Source organism: Lissotriton vulgaris, chromosome 3_1 (assembly GCF_964263255.1).
Source record: "Lissotriton vulgaris chromosome 3_1, aLisVul1.2, whole genome shotgun sequence".
Lineage (NCBI taxonomy): Eukaryota > Metazoa > Chordata > Amphibia > Caudata > Salamandridae > Lissotriton > Lissotriton vulgaris.
Window position 1 is genome coordinate 450,814,777 of NC_141689.1, and position 19,235 is coordinate 450,834,011.

A 19,235-nucleotide genomic window follows, 5' to 3' on the forward strand; every position below is an offset into this window, starting at 1 on the left:
ACAAAATAGACTGGGTGAGGAAAAAAAAAAGCGACAGGGGGAGGTGGCTGCTGTTGAACGAGCCATAGTAGATTTGCAGAGTGAACATACACGTACAAAACGCCCCGAGACTCTCCGGATACTGATAGATATACAACGCCAGTATAGGGAGCTAATGACTAATGAGGCAAAGACCCAAAACCTGGCCACCCTCCACAGTCTATACGACGTTGGGGATAAGTCAGGCAAACTCCTGGCGTGGCTAGGTAGAAAGGAGCAGGCAGAACGATGGGTGGAACAGGTGAGAGATGCGGATGGGGTGGTTGGTAGCTCAGATCTGCATATTGCCGAGGCCTTTGCTACATACTACGAACACGGCTAGAGATTTAGGCTCGTGCGATGATGCCCTTCAATACATGGAACAGACAGAGCTTCCATCGCTGGACCGCGAGGCCCTTGCGATGCTCGAGACGGACATCACGGCAGACGATATCTCGGTAGCCTTGGCTAGATTGCGGCCTGGGAAGGCTCCGGGACCAAATGATTTCCCGGCAGAATTTTCCAAGTACACAACGGATATCTTGGCTCCCCATTTGAGGAACCTCTTTCTAGGGGCATTTGAGGAGGGGAGGCTCCCCACAGATCTCTTCAGGGCGACAATTATCCCAATTTATAAAGAGGGCAAACCAAGGGAGGAATGCACGTCCTACCGACCCATCTCCCTCCTGAATACTGAGGCGAAACTTCTCGCGACTGTCTTAGCGCTACGATTGAGGTCGGTGATTCCGGACCTAATACACTTGGATCAAACCGGCTTCCTGCCAGACAGGGCTACCAAGCTAAACCTTAGACGCACCCACAACTGGTTGCAGGAGGTGAGAGATAGAGGCACTCCGCACTGGTTTCTCTCCCTGGACGCAGAGAAAGCCTTCGATGCTGTCCACTGGCCATTTTTGGAAGCAGTCTTAAAAAAATTTGGCTTTGGCCCCAAGTTTCAGACCTGGGTCCGGCTCCTGTACACCATGCCGCGAGCTAGGGTGAAGGTAAATGGGAGACTGTCCCGTGAATTCCCGATCCAAAGAGGGACACGCCAGGGCTGCCCCCTATCGCCCCTCTTATTCACACTCACCATCGAGATACTAGCTGCTAGGGTCCGGCAAAATCCAATGATCTCTGGATTCAGGAGAATCGAAACTGATTTGGCCCAGGAGAAGCTATCCCTTTATGAGGATGATGTGCTCCTGTACATCACCAACCCCGGGGCCACTGTCCCGGAGCTGTTCCTGGAGCTAGAACAATATGGTAATTACTCCGGATACAAAATTAACTGGCACAAATCGATCCTATACGACCCGGAGGGAGGCGACCACTGGACGACACTGCCTGAGCAACTGATTAAAACAACGGAGGGCTTCCAATATCTCGGGATTTACATCACCCTAAATAAGAAACTTTAGTTACAAAAAAATATAGAGAGTCATGCTGAATTCGAATGCCGATATGGAGCGCTGGAGACAACTACCGCTTACTCTCCTGGGCCGAGCGGCCATGTACAAAATGATTATTCTCCCAAAATATTTATACGCCCTTCAGAATGAATACTATGCACTCCCGGAGAAGCTGCTGCGCAAGGTCCACGCAGATCTCAGGGCCTTTCTCTGGTTCGGAAAACAGCAGAGAATCGCGCTGACCACTCTCCAAAGGCATCAGTATAGTGGAGGTATTTCACTCCCGAATCTGGACGCCGACTACTGGGCGGAACATCTGACTCCAATTAATGAATGGCTACATCCCACATACGTCCTAGAACGTCATAAACTCTCCCCACACAATCTACTACATTATCTATACGGAGGCCCCGTTCGGAAGACACTGCTTCCAGCGACTCGTATAACCTTACGGGCATGGAACATGGCCACGAAACGTACAGGCTTGGAGAAGACTCCTTCCCGGCAGACGCCTCTATGACATTGCACGTGGCTAACCGAACTTAAACTCAAAGGTTTTCATCGGTGGGACGATATTGGGATCTCTACTATAGGAGACGTGATTTCTAAAGGGGAACTAAAATCCTTTCCGGCTCCGAGGTCAGAGTTTGGGCTCAAACACTCACAGCTCTTCAAGTACACACCGCTGCCCCATGCTTGGAGAGCACAGAACATACACATGTCGGGACTCCCAGAATATGCACCTCTGGAGGGCAGGCTCCTGCAGGAGCAGATACAGGGGAAGGCAGTCTCACTCACCTACAAAACTCTAACCAACAATATGCTTGGGGATCTGGCGAAACTCAGAAATACATGGGAGGGTGAAGTGGGAGCACTGGACGACCTAGACTGGGACCTAGTATTGATGCACCCTCGAGAAGTGGCGATTAAGTCCAGGCTCCGCCTCGTCCAATACAACGTGCTACACAGAACGTATTATGACAGGGTTAGACCACATAAAATAGGGAAACTAGAGGACACCAGATGCCTCCGTTGCCATCGGGAAGGCGGAGATTTTTACCATATAATATGGGCATGTGAGGTGATTCAAGTATACTGGAACCACATCTTTACGGAACTGAGGGAGATATTGGAGGTGCCGCTACCTCAGGAGCCTAAGCTGGCGTTACTGGGAATGACTAATGATTTGGATCTTCCGCGACCTCTCCTAATCTTCCTTAGTAGTGGCCAAAAGAGACATAGCGAAACACTGGGCGTCACATACTCCCCAGGAGTTGGAGGAGTGGAGAAATGGGTTGGACCTTTACATGGCGGCCGAGAGAGTGACCTATAAATCTAGAGGGTGTCCTAGGAAGTTTCGTAGGGTTTGGTCCAGGTGGAGACACTATCATGGGCTAGATGGGGGACTGGGAGAGAGATGAGCTTGGTACAAATTTACAGGGTCAAGTGGGCATCGGATGGAGGGTGTGGGAGGGGGTACTGGGAGAAGCCTGTTCACCGGAGGATTGGACACCATACATGTACTATTTGAAATGTAGTAGTAAAATACGTTTGTGGAGGGGCGGGAGTAGGGGGATGAATGTTGCTAATTACATGACTATACTGTTAAGAAATAAACAAAATGCAAATAAAAATATTTTTTTAAAAAAAAGGATATTGTTCCTGTACCACTGTGATGAAAGATACACCTCTTTAACTCGTTGCCAATTGTTGCAAAGTATTAACATCCAGGATAACGTTGACAGCTCTTAATTAGTGCAGCACAGCATCTGCTTTCAGCCAGGCAGTCAAAAGAGAAATTAATCTAAAGATTCTATATTCTAGTAGGGAACTGTGGAGTTCCCTGGTTAAACATACATATAAAATACAAACCACAATAACTAATTGACAGTAAACTCTTACATACACTAGGTCAATCACATAGGAAAATGACTTACATTAATATAAGCAAAGGCTCTATGTTTGGTGAAACCTGTCTAAATCCATCCATTCATGCGCTTCCCAATTCATTGAGCTAGCCATCAATGCACTCATGCAAGCATTCCTCCATATAATACCTAATTGATCCTGTAAGTTATCCAAGCAGTCGATCATTTAGTCATACAATCATCTGTTAACTATCACATTCACCCCTACACACATAACCCAACACATGCTTGTCAATAAATAACAACTTTCACTTATTAACAGCCAGACCGAATGGCTTTGGTAATGCTAGTTTACATTTTTGCCTAACATTCTTTAGTTGTAATCAATGGCAGATTTTGAACTTTTAGTCAGTCCCATATTGTTGCAATTAAGTGAATGGAGGCATAACAAGCATTGGTAAATGCATTAGGTTTCCCCTATGTGATTAATAATATTTTTTGTTGTTGTAAATTTTAGCTTGGTGAGCAGCTGTGCAATATAAGCTACTGAAACTTCGTAAAAGTGTTATAACTGATTGTTGAGAAAGGCAATATGTGCAGTAACAGCGTTTTTCACACAATTATAGATTTGCTGTGCGCTGTGGCTGCCATATCCGTCTCAGTGCTGAGGCCATAGGGCTCTTTGAGATTGTAATGTCCTTCCCGTTTGTGGTTCCGATCTACTGTGTGGCCTCCTATGTCCAAAGACAGCAAGCACACAACCAGTGTAAAAAGCCATAGTTCTAACTGTGCCCCCACTGCACAGTGGCAGCAACAATTCGGCTGGGAGAGCTTCACTTCTTTTGTGGAACTGAACCATAATTACAGGGAATCTCAAACTGTAAGACTAAAAAGAATCCCTAGCAGAATATTCACACTCACGCATTCAGACCATACACATTACCTAACCCTTATGATTCAATGGCAAAGTGGAAGCAGGGAAGAAAAGATGGAGAGAAAAAGCAAAGGAAGGGAAGACAGAGAAAGTAAGAAAGAAAGTAGGTAAAAAGGCAATAGGAATAAAGTAAGCTAAGGTGACGAAAAGAAAAATAGATGTAAGGGCAAGGCGGTGGGGGCGTCATAAGAGTGTAATGAAGAGAAGTCGAAAGCAGAGATGAAGAGAAAGAGTGACAGAAAGAGACATGATGCAGGAGGAGCAAGATAGAGGAAGCAAGTCTCTAGTGTTCATAATTTCTAGCAATGGATATTAACAGGGGAAAACACGCCTCTGTGTTCTCAGCACTGTTACGAACACCTAATATGGCATCATACTCAGCCAAGATTATGTTAGCTTAAACAACGCACTGGGGAAGTAGGGCGAAAGCAGAAAACCTTCCTCATGAGGAACTAAACACCTTCAGGGGTGCGGCTGATTGGACTTGGAGCATATTCAGGGTTGTATTTGAAAGCACAGGACTGATTTCACAGCTCAAATTGGTTCGAGAAAGAGCATCCAAGACATAACAGACATTTGCAATGCAACAGGTATCGCATTTGCAAGAGTTTGAGCTATTGGCATTGTAAATGACAATGCTTTTTAAGCAAAGCCTATGAGAACAAAGTGTGTGTTTACTCACAGCTTGTAGGTTTTCAAAACCCATATATTAAAGGCATTGTCATTTACAATGCCAATAGCTCAAACTCTTGCAAATGCGAGACCTATTGCATTGCAAATGCTTGTTGAGTTCTGAGACGGAGGTGACGCGAGGCCTGGCGTTTCAAAAGCAGGAGGGCAGAGGAAGCACCTGCAGCCAAAACAGACCTCCGTTTTTGACTCCACAGCAAATGTGGGAAGATTTACAGTCATGTTTACAACAGAGCTCTGTAAACCACGAGCACTGGTCTCCAGTGCTCTAGTTTAAAGAAAGAAGAAGTGCTCACAACCTCCGAGTGACAACATATGTAACAGAGTCAGTCTTTGAAAATGGGCTGCACTTTAAAAGCCCATATCCTGAATACAGCATGTCTCGCACAGAAAGAGAGCAAGCGCTGTCTAGGCAAGACCTAAAAAGAATGGTAACCAGGTATTAATTTAACTTGTGCCATTCACTGTTTCAACGCCTCACTTTCAAATGACCCACATTTCAAGAGTTCTGACTCTTGTTTATTAAGGGCCCCCTTTTTCCCGGTAACCGCGTTCCTTAAGGTTAGACTGGGACGGAAAATAGGGCCTGGCACCACAATAAAAGAGGGCCCCGTTAGTGAATCAGATCGCTAATATGTGGCCCATATTTGCAACCCAGAACAATTTTGGACTTATACAGATAACATTTTGTAGGGTATATAAGAGTGCATGCATTTGTTCTTGCTGCAGGCGATGTTTGTGATAATGATGACTTAACTGTGTAGTACAGGTAAAACCGTAACCTTCCCTCACACGCCTGCGTTGCACGTGCACTCGGTCCGTTAACGCGTGGGCCTGAAAGATGCCACCCTTCATGGGCTAATGGAATGTGGCGCAGGGACAGAAGGGGTGCTGCTCCTCAGAAGCACTCACAAGACTGGGAATACACAGGGGTTCACTGATGAAAGGCGCCAGAGACAACAGCACTCGAGACACACGCAGAGTTTCTCAGTGAATCCGGTAAAAACAGTCTCTAATTTCACAATAAAGTGTGCAGCAAAAAAGAAAATGTTTTACTTTATGCTATCTCAGTTGCGGAAAAATGTACTGATAGCAGTCCTACAGGGAGAGTCTTAAACAGGTCTAGGGTTCCTCTCTGATCTCGTCCAGCACGAAGGAAAGAGCTTTCTGATAAGTATCTCGGGAGTGGAGACGATGTGGCGCACAGTCAGAGCTGCTGACTCAAGAGCTGTGGATCCCAGTCCAGGTCTCAGCGGCGCAACAGCCTAGGATTCTGGGCAAATCACTTCATTCTCAGGATGAAAAGCTGAGCTATATAAATCTATTGTAAGACGAAAAAGCAGAAACTTTATGAAAATATAGTTCCACCAAAACGGATGCTAAGAGCATTTCGGCTACGGAAAACTGATAAGAGAAGCAAACGCCTAACAAACACTGGTAAATGCAGCAAAATATACTATAGCAAATCGAAATGTAGGAAAAGTGACTAGCACAGGAACCAATGAAAAGCCAGGAAAGCGAGGGAGTGGGATGTAAGTCCCTTTTAAGATTTATATTAAAAACAATTGATTTCACAAGCACAGTGCAAGTGCTGTGCATGCAAAACCTAAAAATGATAGTCACATAACACACTCTTTTAGTCTAACACCCCAAAAAAGCAAACCCTACATTTAAAGACTGTGTTGAAGGGAAATTGATTTAATGCTCTAATAGCTGAAGATCTACCTCTGCCCCGGAGAGTGTTTTGTGTCTCCTTACAAGAAAATCACGCATCCGATAGAAACAAGGGATGTACAGCAGACAAATGTGTACCAAAAGAGAAGTGTCCAGCTGACACAGGGAACACCACAAACGTAATTCAAAAGAAATAATAACAATTACAAATACTATGGTAGGAAATGGAACATTCATCACTGTTATATACTTAACAATTCATTTTATGTGCCAGAAAGTAAAATACCATCAGAACTGCTAGTATTATATGTGCACCATATGCCAAAATACTACAAATCTACAGATATAGCTTAAATAAGTATCTCAAGATGCTGTTAATATTGCCAATGTGCCAGTCTGTGACTGGAGCTGCTAGGTTAGGTCACAGCAGCTCATGCAATAGTCATGCTATTCAAATGCCGATTAGTCTGCTAAAGGCTGCTCATGGTGACAGACTGTTGGTTACATCTTTTTCCTCAGGCTACACATCTTACCGACTCAGGCCCCCCATCACTCCCTCACAAGACCACAGCTATCCTTCAAGCGACAAGTGATGCCACAATGCCACTTTCCACATGTCCAAACCCAAGATCACATTACTATACGAGTCTATGCTTACTTTTCAAAGTTCAAAAGATTTGCCATTTACCACCAAGTATGACTTTTCTACCATATCCACCTTAATAAAATGGTTCTTGAGGTTATTTTAGAAAATTCTGAATTATGGACCACATGAATAGAGACTCAAATGTTTGAAGTAAATCGATCAAATACATATGCCATGCGCACAGCGATGATAACCCAGAAGTATATTGGAAAGCTGATACAACATTTGTAAGAATAATTTAGATCAAGAGAGCTGCAAATGTGAACAGGTGATGGTGCTCTGCTCAGGTGATAGTCACGTGCAAAACTAGTGAAGTAAAACACCGAGGATAAAAACAACAATCTAACAGCTACTATGTCTACTCAATTTTCTACTACTTCTATCATCTAGTTACTGAGCTTTGAGAAGGCCACAGTATGTCTCTATTATGGTGGTCCTGATCTGAGAAATATGCAGATACGGCTGAGCTCCCAGGGCTCATGGTTTTACTCAAGATGTTTGCAGTACATAGCAAATGTGAGCTTGAATACGAGAAGGTGGGAATTTTGGTGGGGCAGAGGCACATAAGCAGGCAGCGCAGAGCACGCGTCAGAAACATGCCGGAAAGGCACGACAGTTTATAATCTATACAAAACCTTATAACTCTTACATGTGAATGAGTCACTGTGATTTAGTCACACACGCAGGTTATAATAATCTTTAAATAGCCCAAGTGTATGACTGGGTCCTAGCACAAACAGGATCATTATTTTGAGCTACAACTACACTTGTACACATAACAGAAAGATGCTAATGTCATAATGTTCCTCTATGCTCATTATGAAACAAAAGCTTGCACAAAAATCAAGAGTTCAAGTGGTTGTATTTAAACAGCAGCACCCTGGTGTCATAAGCAGTCCCATCATATGCTCAACTAGGAAGCCAGAAAATCCCGTGTTAATCAATCTCCCAAACACCGTACAGCTGAACACTGAATATGAGAAAATGCTAGAATGCACTTAATTTTTATTTTAAATCTTGATATTAAGTAAATCAAGAAAAGTTTGGGTTCCAGACAAGTGGAGTTTAGGGCTTCCTCAACACTGTAAATTAAGCATGATCAAAGAAGCACTATAATCTGCCAAGGCTGTTCCTCTCAAACTGCAAAAGATGCCCATCCAAGTTTTGAAACACAGTGCACCAAGATATGAGATATGAAACTTCACTTGAGAATTTAAGTCGTCAGGATTTAGGATTTCCATATTTAGTTTTGATCATAGCTTGTATGTTTAACAAATCAACATTAAAAAAATAGTGGTCTACTAACTGAAGAGACCATACACACAAAAGACGTTCTACCCAGTTTTTAGGTCGAGCTAGAGTACGCATGCGAAGCATGCGTCTAGCTCGACAACTATTGTTGCCCATGTCCTGGGAATCTGAGACAGGAGATGGGCACGCGCGGAGATTTCTCCTCGTGGGTGCGCACGCCCAGCCCGGCGCCGTGCATCTCTCCTGTCTCACATTCACAGCCTCTCTCAATCACACACAGCCACACTCATGCATGCGCACACACAAATACACCCACGCAGGCACAATGCATCGGGACACACGCACACAGACACACATATACACACGCACAGCTAACAAACACACAGCCACAAATATACATACACACGCACAGCTACACACGCGCACACACACAGTTACACCCACACACGCTACACCCTCCCCCACACTCACCGGGCTCTTCTTGCTTCCTCGCACCGTTATGCATTTCCTGCTCCCTACCGAGAACCGCATCACTCCTGGAATCCCTGCTTTCTTCTCCCGGAATCCCTGTTTGCTTGTGGGCTCCCTCTGCCTCCAAGGTGCCGCACTTCGGACGAGCTACGTCACTGCTACCCTGTTACAGAGGCAGGGAATCTGCCGGAACTTCGCAGGCTCCTGCCTATCGAAGTAGAGCCCGCCTCTCTCGCCTGCGTTCCACGCCTCGGAGTTTGGCATCCTGGTTTTAGAAATGCCAGTGCTGAGCATCGGCAGGACCGGGCACTTAAAGCCCTGTTTAACGGCATGCATGTTACACATTGCTATTACTCAACTGACATAAATTCTCTCAGTGTCCTGTTTGCTGTTCAATGCACTTGAAAATAGTTTAGACGGATACATCCAGGTTGTAAGAGTGTTTTCCACTACCGCAGATTATTGACCGCTACCTCACCCACATATTGTCAGTGGGTTTGAAGAGAACTCTGTGTTTCTTGAAACTGACAGACCCAAGTGAGAAACTTCAGACTTAACGCTTATTATTGTTATAAAGTGGTTCGTGTTTAGGCAGATGAGAGGGTGAATGTTGTCCTTTGTTTTTATTTACTGAATGCATGCTGTAAAGGTACGACTGTACGTTTACTGACATTTTTTTGTAATGTTTAGGTTACACTTTTCTGCCTGATAGGCAGGACGCAGCATATTCTCCTCTTGAGATTGATTAAATGAAGCGCATGCAAATGACATATTGAATTTGCATCAAAGTCTTGACTATATACAATGGTTCAATGTATATAATGCCTCGACTTGTAACTAATGATTTCGTTTTCTCTGACATCCCATCTCACCTCTCAGTTAGTGCCCATTGATAGCTCGTCATTTCATGCTTTCTTTGGAGCTCCTCATTTCATCCTCTCTTTGGAATAAACTAAACACGGGGACATTCAGCTTTGTGATCCAGCTAAAAATATACTGCAGACGCAGCGTGAATGCTGCACATGGAGGGCGTGCATGCTGCTGGCGACAGAGCCACAGAGTGATTTATTTAAGCGCGAAACGCAGCGGTATCTGGGCGTTAAATCAGAGTCCAGGCAAAGCATAAATATTTTGTTAGCAAGGAACTAGTAGAGATTTTTCTAGTTATTGAGTTAGTGCGCTGCCAAGGGCTGGCCCTGCATCCGAAAATTAAGAAAACCACTAAACTGGGCAGATTTCAAGAAGTTTTGACAGGAGAGAAGTTATGGGCCGAAAATTGAGGGCATGAGGTGGGCGGCACATTATTACACTTTTGACAACTCTTCTATGCATAGTAAAAAGCATTCATGGGCATGCAAGAGAAACTCGCCAGGCCTACCCAGTTTGCTCTCATTTCCTGCAGGCTCGAGACATGCTGTGCACTTTCTAGATGTACTCTGCCTTGCCCATATCCACCGCCTAGCCCCGGCCGGTTTTCAAATCATGTGCCGCTTTGTCACAACGGCTCCGGCACAGCGAGGATCTGAGGTATACTATTCCCTGCACTTCCTCTGAAGAATATTGCGATATTACCCCCACCACGCACACACACACTGTCCATTACGAAATAAGACGTTTTTAGCGCTTGTCGATTGGTAACGGTATAGTTTATTTTACCACTTCTTTCTCACTAATGAGAAAACAATGTCTGCAGTGTGAATAGAATGAAGTTTAAGAAAGTTCCCTGCCATTACTGCCCCTCTCAAATCTCAAATATTGGGTAGGATTCCGTGGCATTCAGTGCTGGAAGCTCGAGCCCGTGTTTAGCGCTTGGGACAGTCATGAGAATGCCAGCTGATGTAATTTCCTTCTGCGTGCTTCCGTTCCCCCTCGCTGCCCACAAACAAACAGTGCTGAACAAGGACGTTCTCGTGAATAATAAACATAAGCCAGCATCAGCAAGTAGAAAGAAACAGGCATAAGCATCTACCACCCTTGACTCCGTGAACAGCGGAATAAAGGTGTGTCTGACTCCTGTGCCCGTTATTTGCGCAGTACACCCCTAAATAGATGCACACTTCCAGTACTGCACACCCCCTTACCCAGTCCCACTCCAGGATGCACAAGGTAGCATAGCAATAGTAGCATGTTCCCTAGTGCAGGCAAGGACCACAGGCCCTGCTAGCACAGGTTTATGTAGCAAAATACAGTCATAGGTGGGATGCATTGGGCCCCTCACACCACCGGGCCTCGGTGCCACTGTACCTGCTGAACCAGCGATAGCTACGCCCCTGCATGCTGCCCTGCGTGCTGACTGAACAGCTCCAGCTAACAGCTAAATGACAGCCTGAAAAGCTCAATAATGTAATAGGAATATCTTGACAAAACAAATAGGTTCCTGTGTATTGAAAACACTTGTGTGTGCTTGCTGCAGGCACGGTTTGTGGTAATATCAAGGAAACCAACAGTAAATCCCGCACTCGCACCAAGAAAAAACAGGCCTACAAACACCCAAAAACCGACACAGACACACACACTGAACTACCAAAAAAGCCCTCCTGGCACTGCCAGGCTGTCCTCAAGGCCAATCGGACCTTCGCCGTGCTGTGTGCACAGCTCCTATACTCAGCGACAATCCTCCCATATGACATTTGTCCTGAAAGAATGCTGCCTGTACTGCGCGATTCAAGCGCCAGCCACCCTTCCACAGAAACCCTCACGGTAGCCTGACAGTGACTGCTTGTATTGATTCTATTCTGCAATAAGCGACCTAACATCACACCAGCACATAACTCAGGGACAACGCCACATCACTCAGGGGCACTGTCACTCTTGGGCACCACCACATCACTCAGGGGCACCACCACATCACTCAGGGACACCACCACATCACTCGGGGCACCACCACATCACTCGGGGCACCACCACATCACTCGGGGCACCACCACATCACTCATTTACACCACCACATCACTCTGGGACTCCACCACATCACTCAGGGGCACCGCCACATCACTAATTTACACCACCACATCACTCTGGGACATCACCACATCACTCGGGGACACCACCACATCACTCGGGGACACCACCAAATCACTCATTTACACAACCACATCACTCATTTACACAACCACATCACTCTGGGGACACTGTGGGACTCCACCACATCACTCAGGGGCACCGCCACATCACTCATTTACACCACCACATCACTCTGGGACATCACCACATCACTCGGGGACACCACCACATCACTCGGGGACACCACCACATCACTCGGGGACACCACCACATCACTCGGGGCACCACCACATCACTCATTTACACCGCCACATCACTCTGGGGACACTCTGGGACTCCATCACATCACTCAGGGGCACCGCTACATCACTCTGGGACATCACCACATCACTCGGGGACACCACCACATCACTAGGGGACACCACCACATCACTCGGGGACACCACCACATCACTCGGGGACACCACCACATCACTCGGGGACACCACCACATCATTCTGGGACACGACCCACTTCACCCTTCCACTGACTCAATTACAATAACTTTTATTTAAGTATAAATTAATAAAAAAATTAAAAGCCATTGTTATTGGTAATATCAATACATCTAAGTCACGTAAATACAACACATATTGCATTACAAATGCTATAGGTGTCACATTTGCAAAATGTATAACTATTGGCATTGTCATATACAATGCCAATAACTCAAACTTTAATGCTACGAGACCTATTGCATTGTAAATGCTTGTTATTATGTGTAGTACAGTGGTCTTCAATCTGTGGAGTGGGATCCCCCTTGGCGTGGGACAAGGCTTTAAATGATGTCAAGTATGGCACCAGGCTCTCAAAGCAAAGAGCACTTAAGCTGACCTAACAATGTAAACAAGCTGAAAAAAGAGCTGTGATGCAATGAAAGAAAAGAGGGCCGCTGTAAGCCACTCTGTAATGGGTAGTCATCCTTTTGACGCTCAACTTCCCACTGGGAACAGGTGTCAAAAGAGAACCTTTAAATTATCCCTTACATCTCCCCTGAATTGTGATGAGGAATCATAGAGAGAAAATCATGCTTGAAAACCGACGTGGACTTAAAAAAGTCTGATTTTTGACTTTCCCTTTCCTTTCCAATGACTATCTCCTGTCTTCCATCTTCTACATGACGCCGCTCTGTGAGAGTCACGCATGCTTGCCTTACTCCCCATTATTGCTTCTCTGCAAATTGCCCAAACTTCATTTTACAGTTAGCAACCTCTCCTTTAAAATAATACCTCCGCAACTTAACAATACTTAGGGCCAGATGTAGGTAAACACTATTTACCGATTCTTAAATACCGAATTTTACCGATTCGGTATTTAAGAATAGGTAAATAGTATGTAGGTAATTTTTCGATAAATGTTACTGAATCAGTAAAATTCTGTATTTACCGATCCAGTATTTACCGAATCGGTAATTCCCATTCATTCCTATGGGCCTGGAGGCCCATAGGAATGAATGGTAAATAGGGAACACATACAAGGGTGCCAGGGTGTCACATTGACACCCTGCTGCACCCCTGAATAGTGCATGGGTGCCCGCATGTGGCACACATACATCCCCGAAGGGCATGTATGTCTGCCACATCACAGTGTTGTAAAAGCAAAAAATTGCTTTTTCAAAGGTTTTCTTTATTTACCACCAATTTGTAGTTGGTGGTAAATAACGAATCCTTAACTGAGGAATGCACTCACTTGAGTGCCCTCTACATTACGGATTCAGTAATTTACCAAATCGGTATGTTAAGAAATCGGTAATTTACTGATTCCTTAAGTTACTGATTCGGTAAAATACTGAATCCTACAAAAATGCCACCTACATTCCAAATGGCAAATACCGGTCGGCAAATGCCAAATACCGGTCGGTGACGGACAAAATTCGGTAATTTCGGCCATTACCGACCGGTATTGGGCGACCTACATCTGGCCCTAATCTCTTGTAGCTCATCTATTAATACCGCCAACCAATGCATAAATTCATATATTCCACTACAGATCATACCCAACTCCTATTAGCTGAACCACATAGAACCTGGAGTAATGCATAGCATGGTTTCCTTATGAACACAACACTAATCCCAACTTGAAAAAAACATTTTAACCCCCCCCCCCCCCCCCCCCCTCAAAAACAAATCTACTAACCATGGGTTCTAGCAGTGTGCTGTCTGGCATAAAGTACTACATTGCCTTTTATGGGGTTGTAAGTGCTATATAAATGTAACTTCAACCCAAGTATAATATATAACCCACATTAATACTAATAGCATAACACTCAATCGTTGGGCAATCAATTATAGTTCATAAAAGCTGAATAATTATTTCCTTTTACCGCTTGACACTCTTACACTTACATAAGACAAAACTGCTAAGGGTACTATCCATCACCCAGTTCTGTACCAGCCCACAGCAAATTTACCACCCATCATCAGCAGAACAAGCATGGAATAACTGAAGAGATGTGACATATACTGCGAGACAATGGAGAATTTAATTTAGTCCACCACTATAGGTCCCAACTGGCTACATATCACAACTATATACAAAACTGTACCTCAGTAATCATCACGCACAACATGGAAACACTTTGCACACAGGATCAAGCAAAGACAACACACTTCCAACCACACACCGTACAAAGCGTAGCCTGCTACCCAGGTAGGCAAGCGCTTCAACACCCCACATAGGGGTAGTAAGCACTATATAAATACTACAATACAATACCCATATTGGCAATAAAGTATTTGAATTCAAAACATGAATGTCTGAATCTTTCCTCACAATCCAATCCTAGAAAAGTACCTTCCTCGCAAGGCTGCTTATTGTTCTTTGGTTTTCAGACAAATTAAATAAAAAAATTAATAATTACCAAACTGAAATTTACTAACCTTGTCTATTATGCTGTTGACAATCAGAGGGTTTTTCAAAATATGCTGCCCAATTCCAGTGTTGAACATGATTCCTAGGCCAAACGGAAATTAGACAACATTAAAATGATGTGCATATCTGTCAGCATTAGGCTAGTAATCAACATGAAATCATTGTACCCGAGGAAACGAAGCTTATAGTACCTCCTGAAAACTGAGTGGTACTATGTTGTTTACAAAAAGAGACACTCACCATGTATTTCCCTTAAAAATGCAATGACGTATTGTCTTATTTCATCCAATGGAAGTCACAGCCTTATTTCCTTCCCTTCAGCTAATTAGTCTCCAATGACAGCATGCATTTATATAAAGACAACCCCAAACCACTATAAGCCTTAAGTTTGTTTGCCCTTTATTTATTTAGCATCTTGATAATGACAGGTAAGGAAAACCTGACCATTTTACTCACAATTAGAGCCCAGAGATAGATGTGCTTTGCAGACAATTACTTCAATAGACTCAATGTGTGTTTTAATAAAGCAAAAAATGTATTTACTAACACTAACTTCAGAACGTTTATGTTCTTTTTAAGGAAAATAGTTCAGTCCAGTATTTAATGAAATATTTTCAATAAATAGTTCTGTGTACCATAAATCACCATTTTCATGATAGCTAAACAAAAATAAACATGCAACATAAAAGCATACCTAGTAAGGAGTATCATAGTCCTATGTTGTCCCATGTGGCCATCTCAGGATTCTGGTGAAATTTACAAGCCACTCAACTTAAGAGCTCATCGGAATTTCTTTTATGGCAATATAGAATGACATTACAGTTGCATATTATATAAAGGTAATCTCTTTTTATATTATGGTGGTTTGCAGGGGTACGAGTTATGGTTTGCTCAGCTAACCAGAATTATCCAATTTTAGAGGTTTGTCTTTTTCGTTTAGTAGCCATAATAATTCTGAAGGTTTTTAAACATGCCAAGGTCTTATTAGCGGAAATAAAATCGGAACATATCATTAACAAAGTTTTTTTCAGTGTTTCTCTAAGGATATACCTCATGTCTTCGCTGGCAATCCCGGCTATGCACAGACAAGGGCGGCATTAACGTTGATGGCGCCTGGTGCAACAATCTTTTTTGGAGCCCCTCCTCCATGACCTCCTTCTCGGATTCCCTCACTACCACCTGGCAAAACGTACCCCTCATCTATCCATAGCCCCTTTCTCACATACATTTAATTTGTTTTAAAGTGCTAGTAAAGGCTGGCTTTACAAATCCACTCAGCTATCCATGTAAAAAATTGATCTGTTTTTGCAGCAGGCATATTAACCCTGCGGTATTTTATGGCGAGTCAAAACTGCAACTAGACAAAAAAAAATTTATATCTACATATATATATATATATATATATATATATATATATATATATATATATATATATATAGCAATAACATTAATCACAAGAGTTCTCTCTGCATTTTTATTGCTACCTAAAAGCTGAATGCTCAAGGAACTCTGCAGCAGGTGCGGTTATAAATCGGGATTGGATTCAGGTTCTATTGTTAGGGATTTTTTTGTCCTTAGAAGGCGAACTGACCAACACAGGAATATTCTATGCTTGTAATTTGTAGACCAGTTTCAGTGGTCATAACTACTTTGCAGCATTACAAATTAGTACCACTGCGATTTCACTCCTATCAGGGTAACCCACAATAAAGTCAGACTTGGGTTATACCTTAGATTACTTTATATCTTTAAACACCTGATCCCTACAATATCAAGAGCTCCTTGAACCTGGTAAAGCCCATCCAGATATACCATCATTTTGGGTGAATGACTCGATGATGAAGCATGCCACAAAAAAAGTGTACTTTTTCTCAGCAGGGTTACAGGACTGGACTGGGGCACCTGGTAAATGAGGGCACCTTACCCACCCCTTTTTAGGTCTCGCCTGTCGATGCGCATGCGCATCGAGCAAGCGAGACTATGGGGGCTTATCCACTCTTTATCCACTGCAAGGAATCGTGGCGATTCCTTGCAGTGCCCGTGACTTTTAAGCTCAATGCGCATGCGCATTGAGCTTAAAAGCGCGTGCACGTCCGTCTTGTTTTACCCACTCCGCCCCCACCCCTTCCCGCCGTGTCGCATTTCTCCTCCCCCCTCCCCTCTCTTCCCTCCGTCTTGTTTATTTTACCCGCTCCGCCCCCTCCCCTTCCCGCCGTGTCGCATTTCTCCTCCCCCCTCCTCCCTCCGTCTTGTTTATTTTACCCGCTCCGCCCCCTCCCCTTCCCGCCGTGTCGCATTTCTCCTCCCCCCTCCCCTCTCTTCCCTCCGTCTACACGTTTATTCAGCATATGAGGAGGAGCGCAAGTAACAGGTCATCACTTCAAGGAGTTCACTTTCGACTGTCACTACATACTTGCATAGTGGAACTAGGACTATATCCCAGTCAGAGTCCATGACTTTGTTACTAGGTATCTCCAAACACCCCCACCCCACCACCACAGTTTTATATAAAGCAAACTCAACCCGAAAGTATTGGAGGGCTGTAAATGACCACATTACACAATGGCACGTTCATGTATATGTCCGGGGAATTTAAGATATTTGCGCAGCACCAGGGTGTTCAGCCAAGACTCGAACTTGAGTTCCCCTTCCCCGCTCTCCATTTCTTATCCTGGACGACGAGCAGCATCTTTCTAACCAGCCAGACACTAAACAGGTAGTCGCCGCCCGGGCCCATGATGATAACTCACCTCAGGTTAGAGACGAGACTCCGACCGACTAACTAAACATCGTTCCCTATCAGATGGGCGTTACTCTGTGAGACAGTAAGAGGCTGAAACGAACAAACGCAATTCTCCAAAGCCAATCAGCACTTCCGAATTTGAAAGCCGCACTAGGATTGGTTAAAGTATCTCCAATAAACCAATCCCATTTCAACTCAAATGTTATACCGCGCACTCCCGGGCTATGTTAAACCGTCCGATTAGACGTTTTGCGACCCGGAAGTACTACAAGTACGCACAAATGAAACCAGTTAAAAGATCAACTGCAGACGATGGACACAAGACTAGAGTCACCGGCAGTCCGCGTAAGTAGCGGGCAGGTGTTTACCATACCATCTCTTTCGATTGGAGAGCACTTACCACATTACCGCCCTCCCCCAACTGGTCTCCTTATCTCTTTTCGTTAGGGACTGTCATAACCATTCTGGTCCCGCCATCATTACTGATAAGGCACCATATATACTACGTTCCTTCTATACCTTCTAAGTTTTCAGACTGCTCATTTGCGGCATTTGAATGCTTTCATCGTACGTATGTGTGCACTTGATAGAGAAATTTGACTAGAGCCCATGCTCTAGAATCGGCAAGAAAAACCGACTGATAACTTTGTAGTACCTGCGTGGGGTTGAAATACACACATACCCTTCAAATGTCATATATTCACTTACTTAAACTACTGGAAATGAGGCATCATGTTACAAGGGTACATACATTTTTTGGTAGGGGGAGATTAAATGATTTGCCCAGAATCACAGGCTGTTAAGCCAACACTTAACACCAAGACTGGAACTTGGTTCCCTATGGCCAAAGTGGGTAGCTCTGACTGTTATGCCACATCCTCCTTTTGAAATGACTTGTAGCTTAGGCGCAAGAGCTGTCTACTTGGGAATGGGAAAGGCTCAAATTGTCAAGCCTGCAGGCTCTGAACCCTCTCACCCTCACACCCCCTCACCCTCACACACCCTCACCCTCACTCACCCTCACCCTCAACCCCTCAAACTCACCCTCACTCACCCTCAACCCCTCATCCACCCTCACCCTGACCATCACTCACCCTCAACCCCTCACTCACCCTCACTCTCACTCATCCTCACTCACCCTCAACCCCTCACCCTCACTCACCCTCAACCCCTCACCCTCAACCCCTCACCCTCAACCCCTCACTCACCCTCAACCCCTCACCCTCACTCACCCTCAACCCCTCACCCTCACTCACCCTCAACCCCTCACCATCAACCCCTCACTCACCCTCACTCTCACTCACCCTCACTCAGCCTCAACTACTCCCCCTCACCCTCACTCACCCAAAACCCCTCACCCTCACTCACCCTCAACACCTCACTCACCCTCACCCTCACTCACCTTCACTCACCCTCAACACCTCACCCTCAACCTCAACCCCTCACCCTCACTCACCCTCAACACCTCACCCTCACTCACCCTCACCCTCACTCACCCTCACCCTCACTCACCCTCACCCTCACACAGTGCAATAGTTCTCAGACCATTTCAGTTAGAGCTTTTAGAAATGTTTATGGCTTTTTTTATTTGTAATACTTTAGCATTGGCTACAGGAAA

At 44.7% G+C, this 19,235-nt stretch overlaps 1 protein-coding gene across 1 annotated transcript in view; it reads right to left on the bottom strand.

Moving 5' to 3' along the window:
- Positions 1–19,235, bottom strand: part of DIMT1 (DIM1 rRNA methyltransferase and ribosome maturation factor) — a 177,820-nt gene that overhangs the window by 150,017 nt on the left and 8,568 nt on the right. The window contains exon 2 of the mRNA XM_086960681.1: positions 14,883–14,956. Coding sequence (XP_086816807.1) covers positions 14,883–14,956 — 74 coding nt within the window. The remainder of the gene's footprint in view (positions 1–14,882; positions 14,957–19,235) is intronic.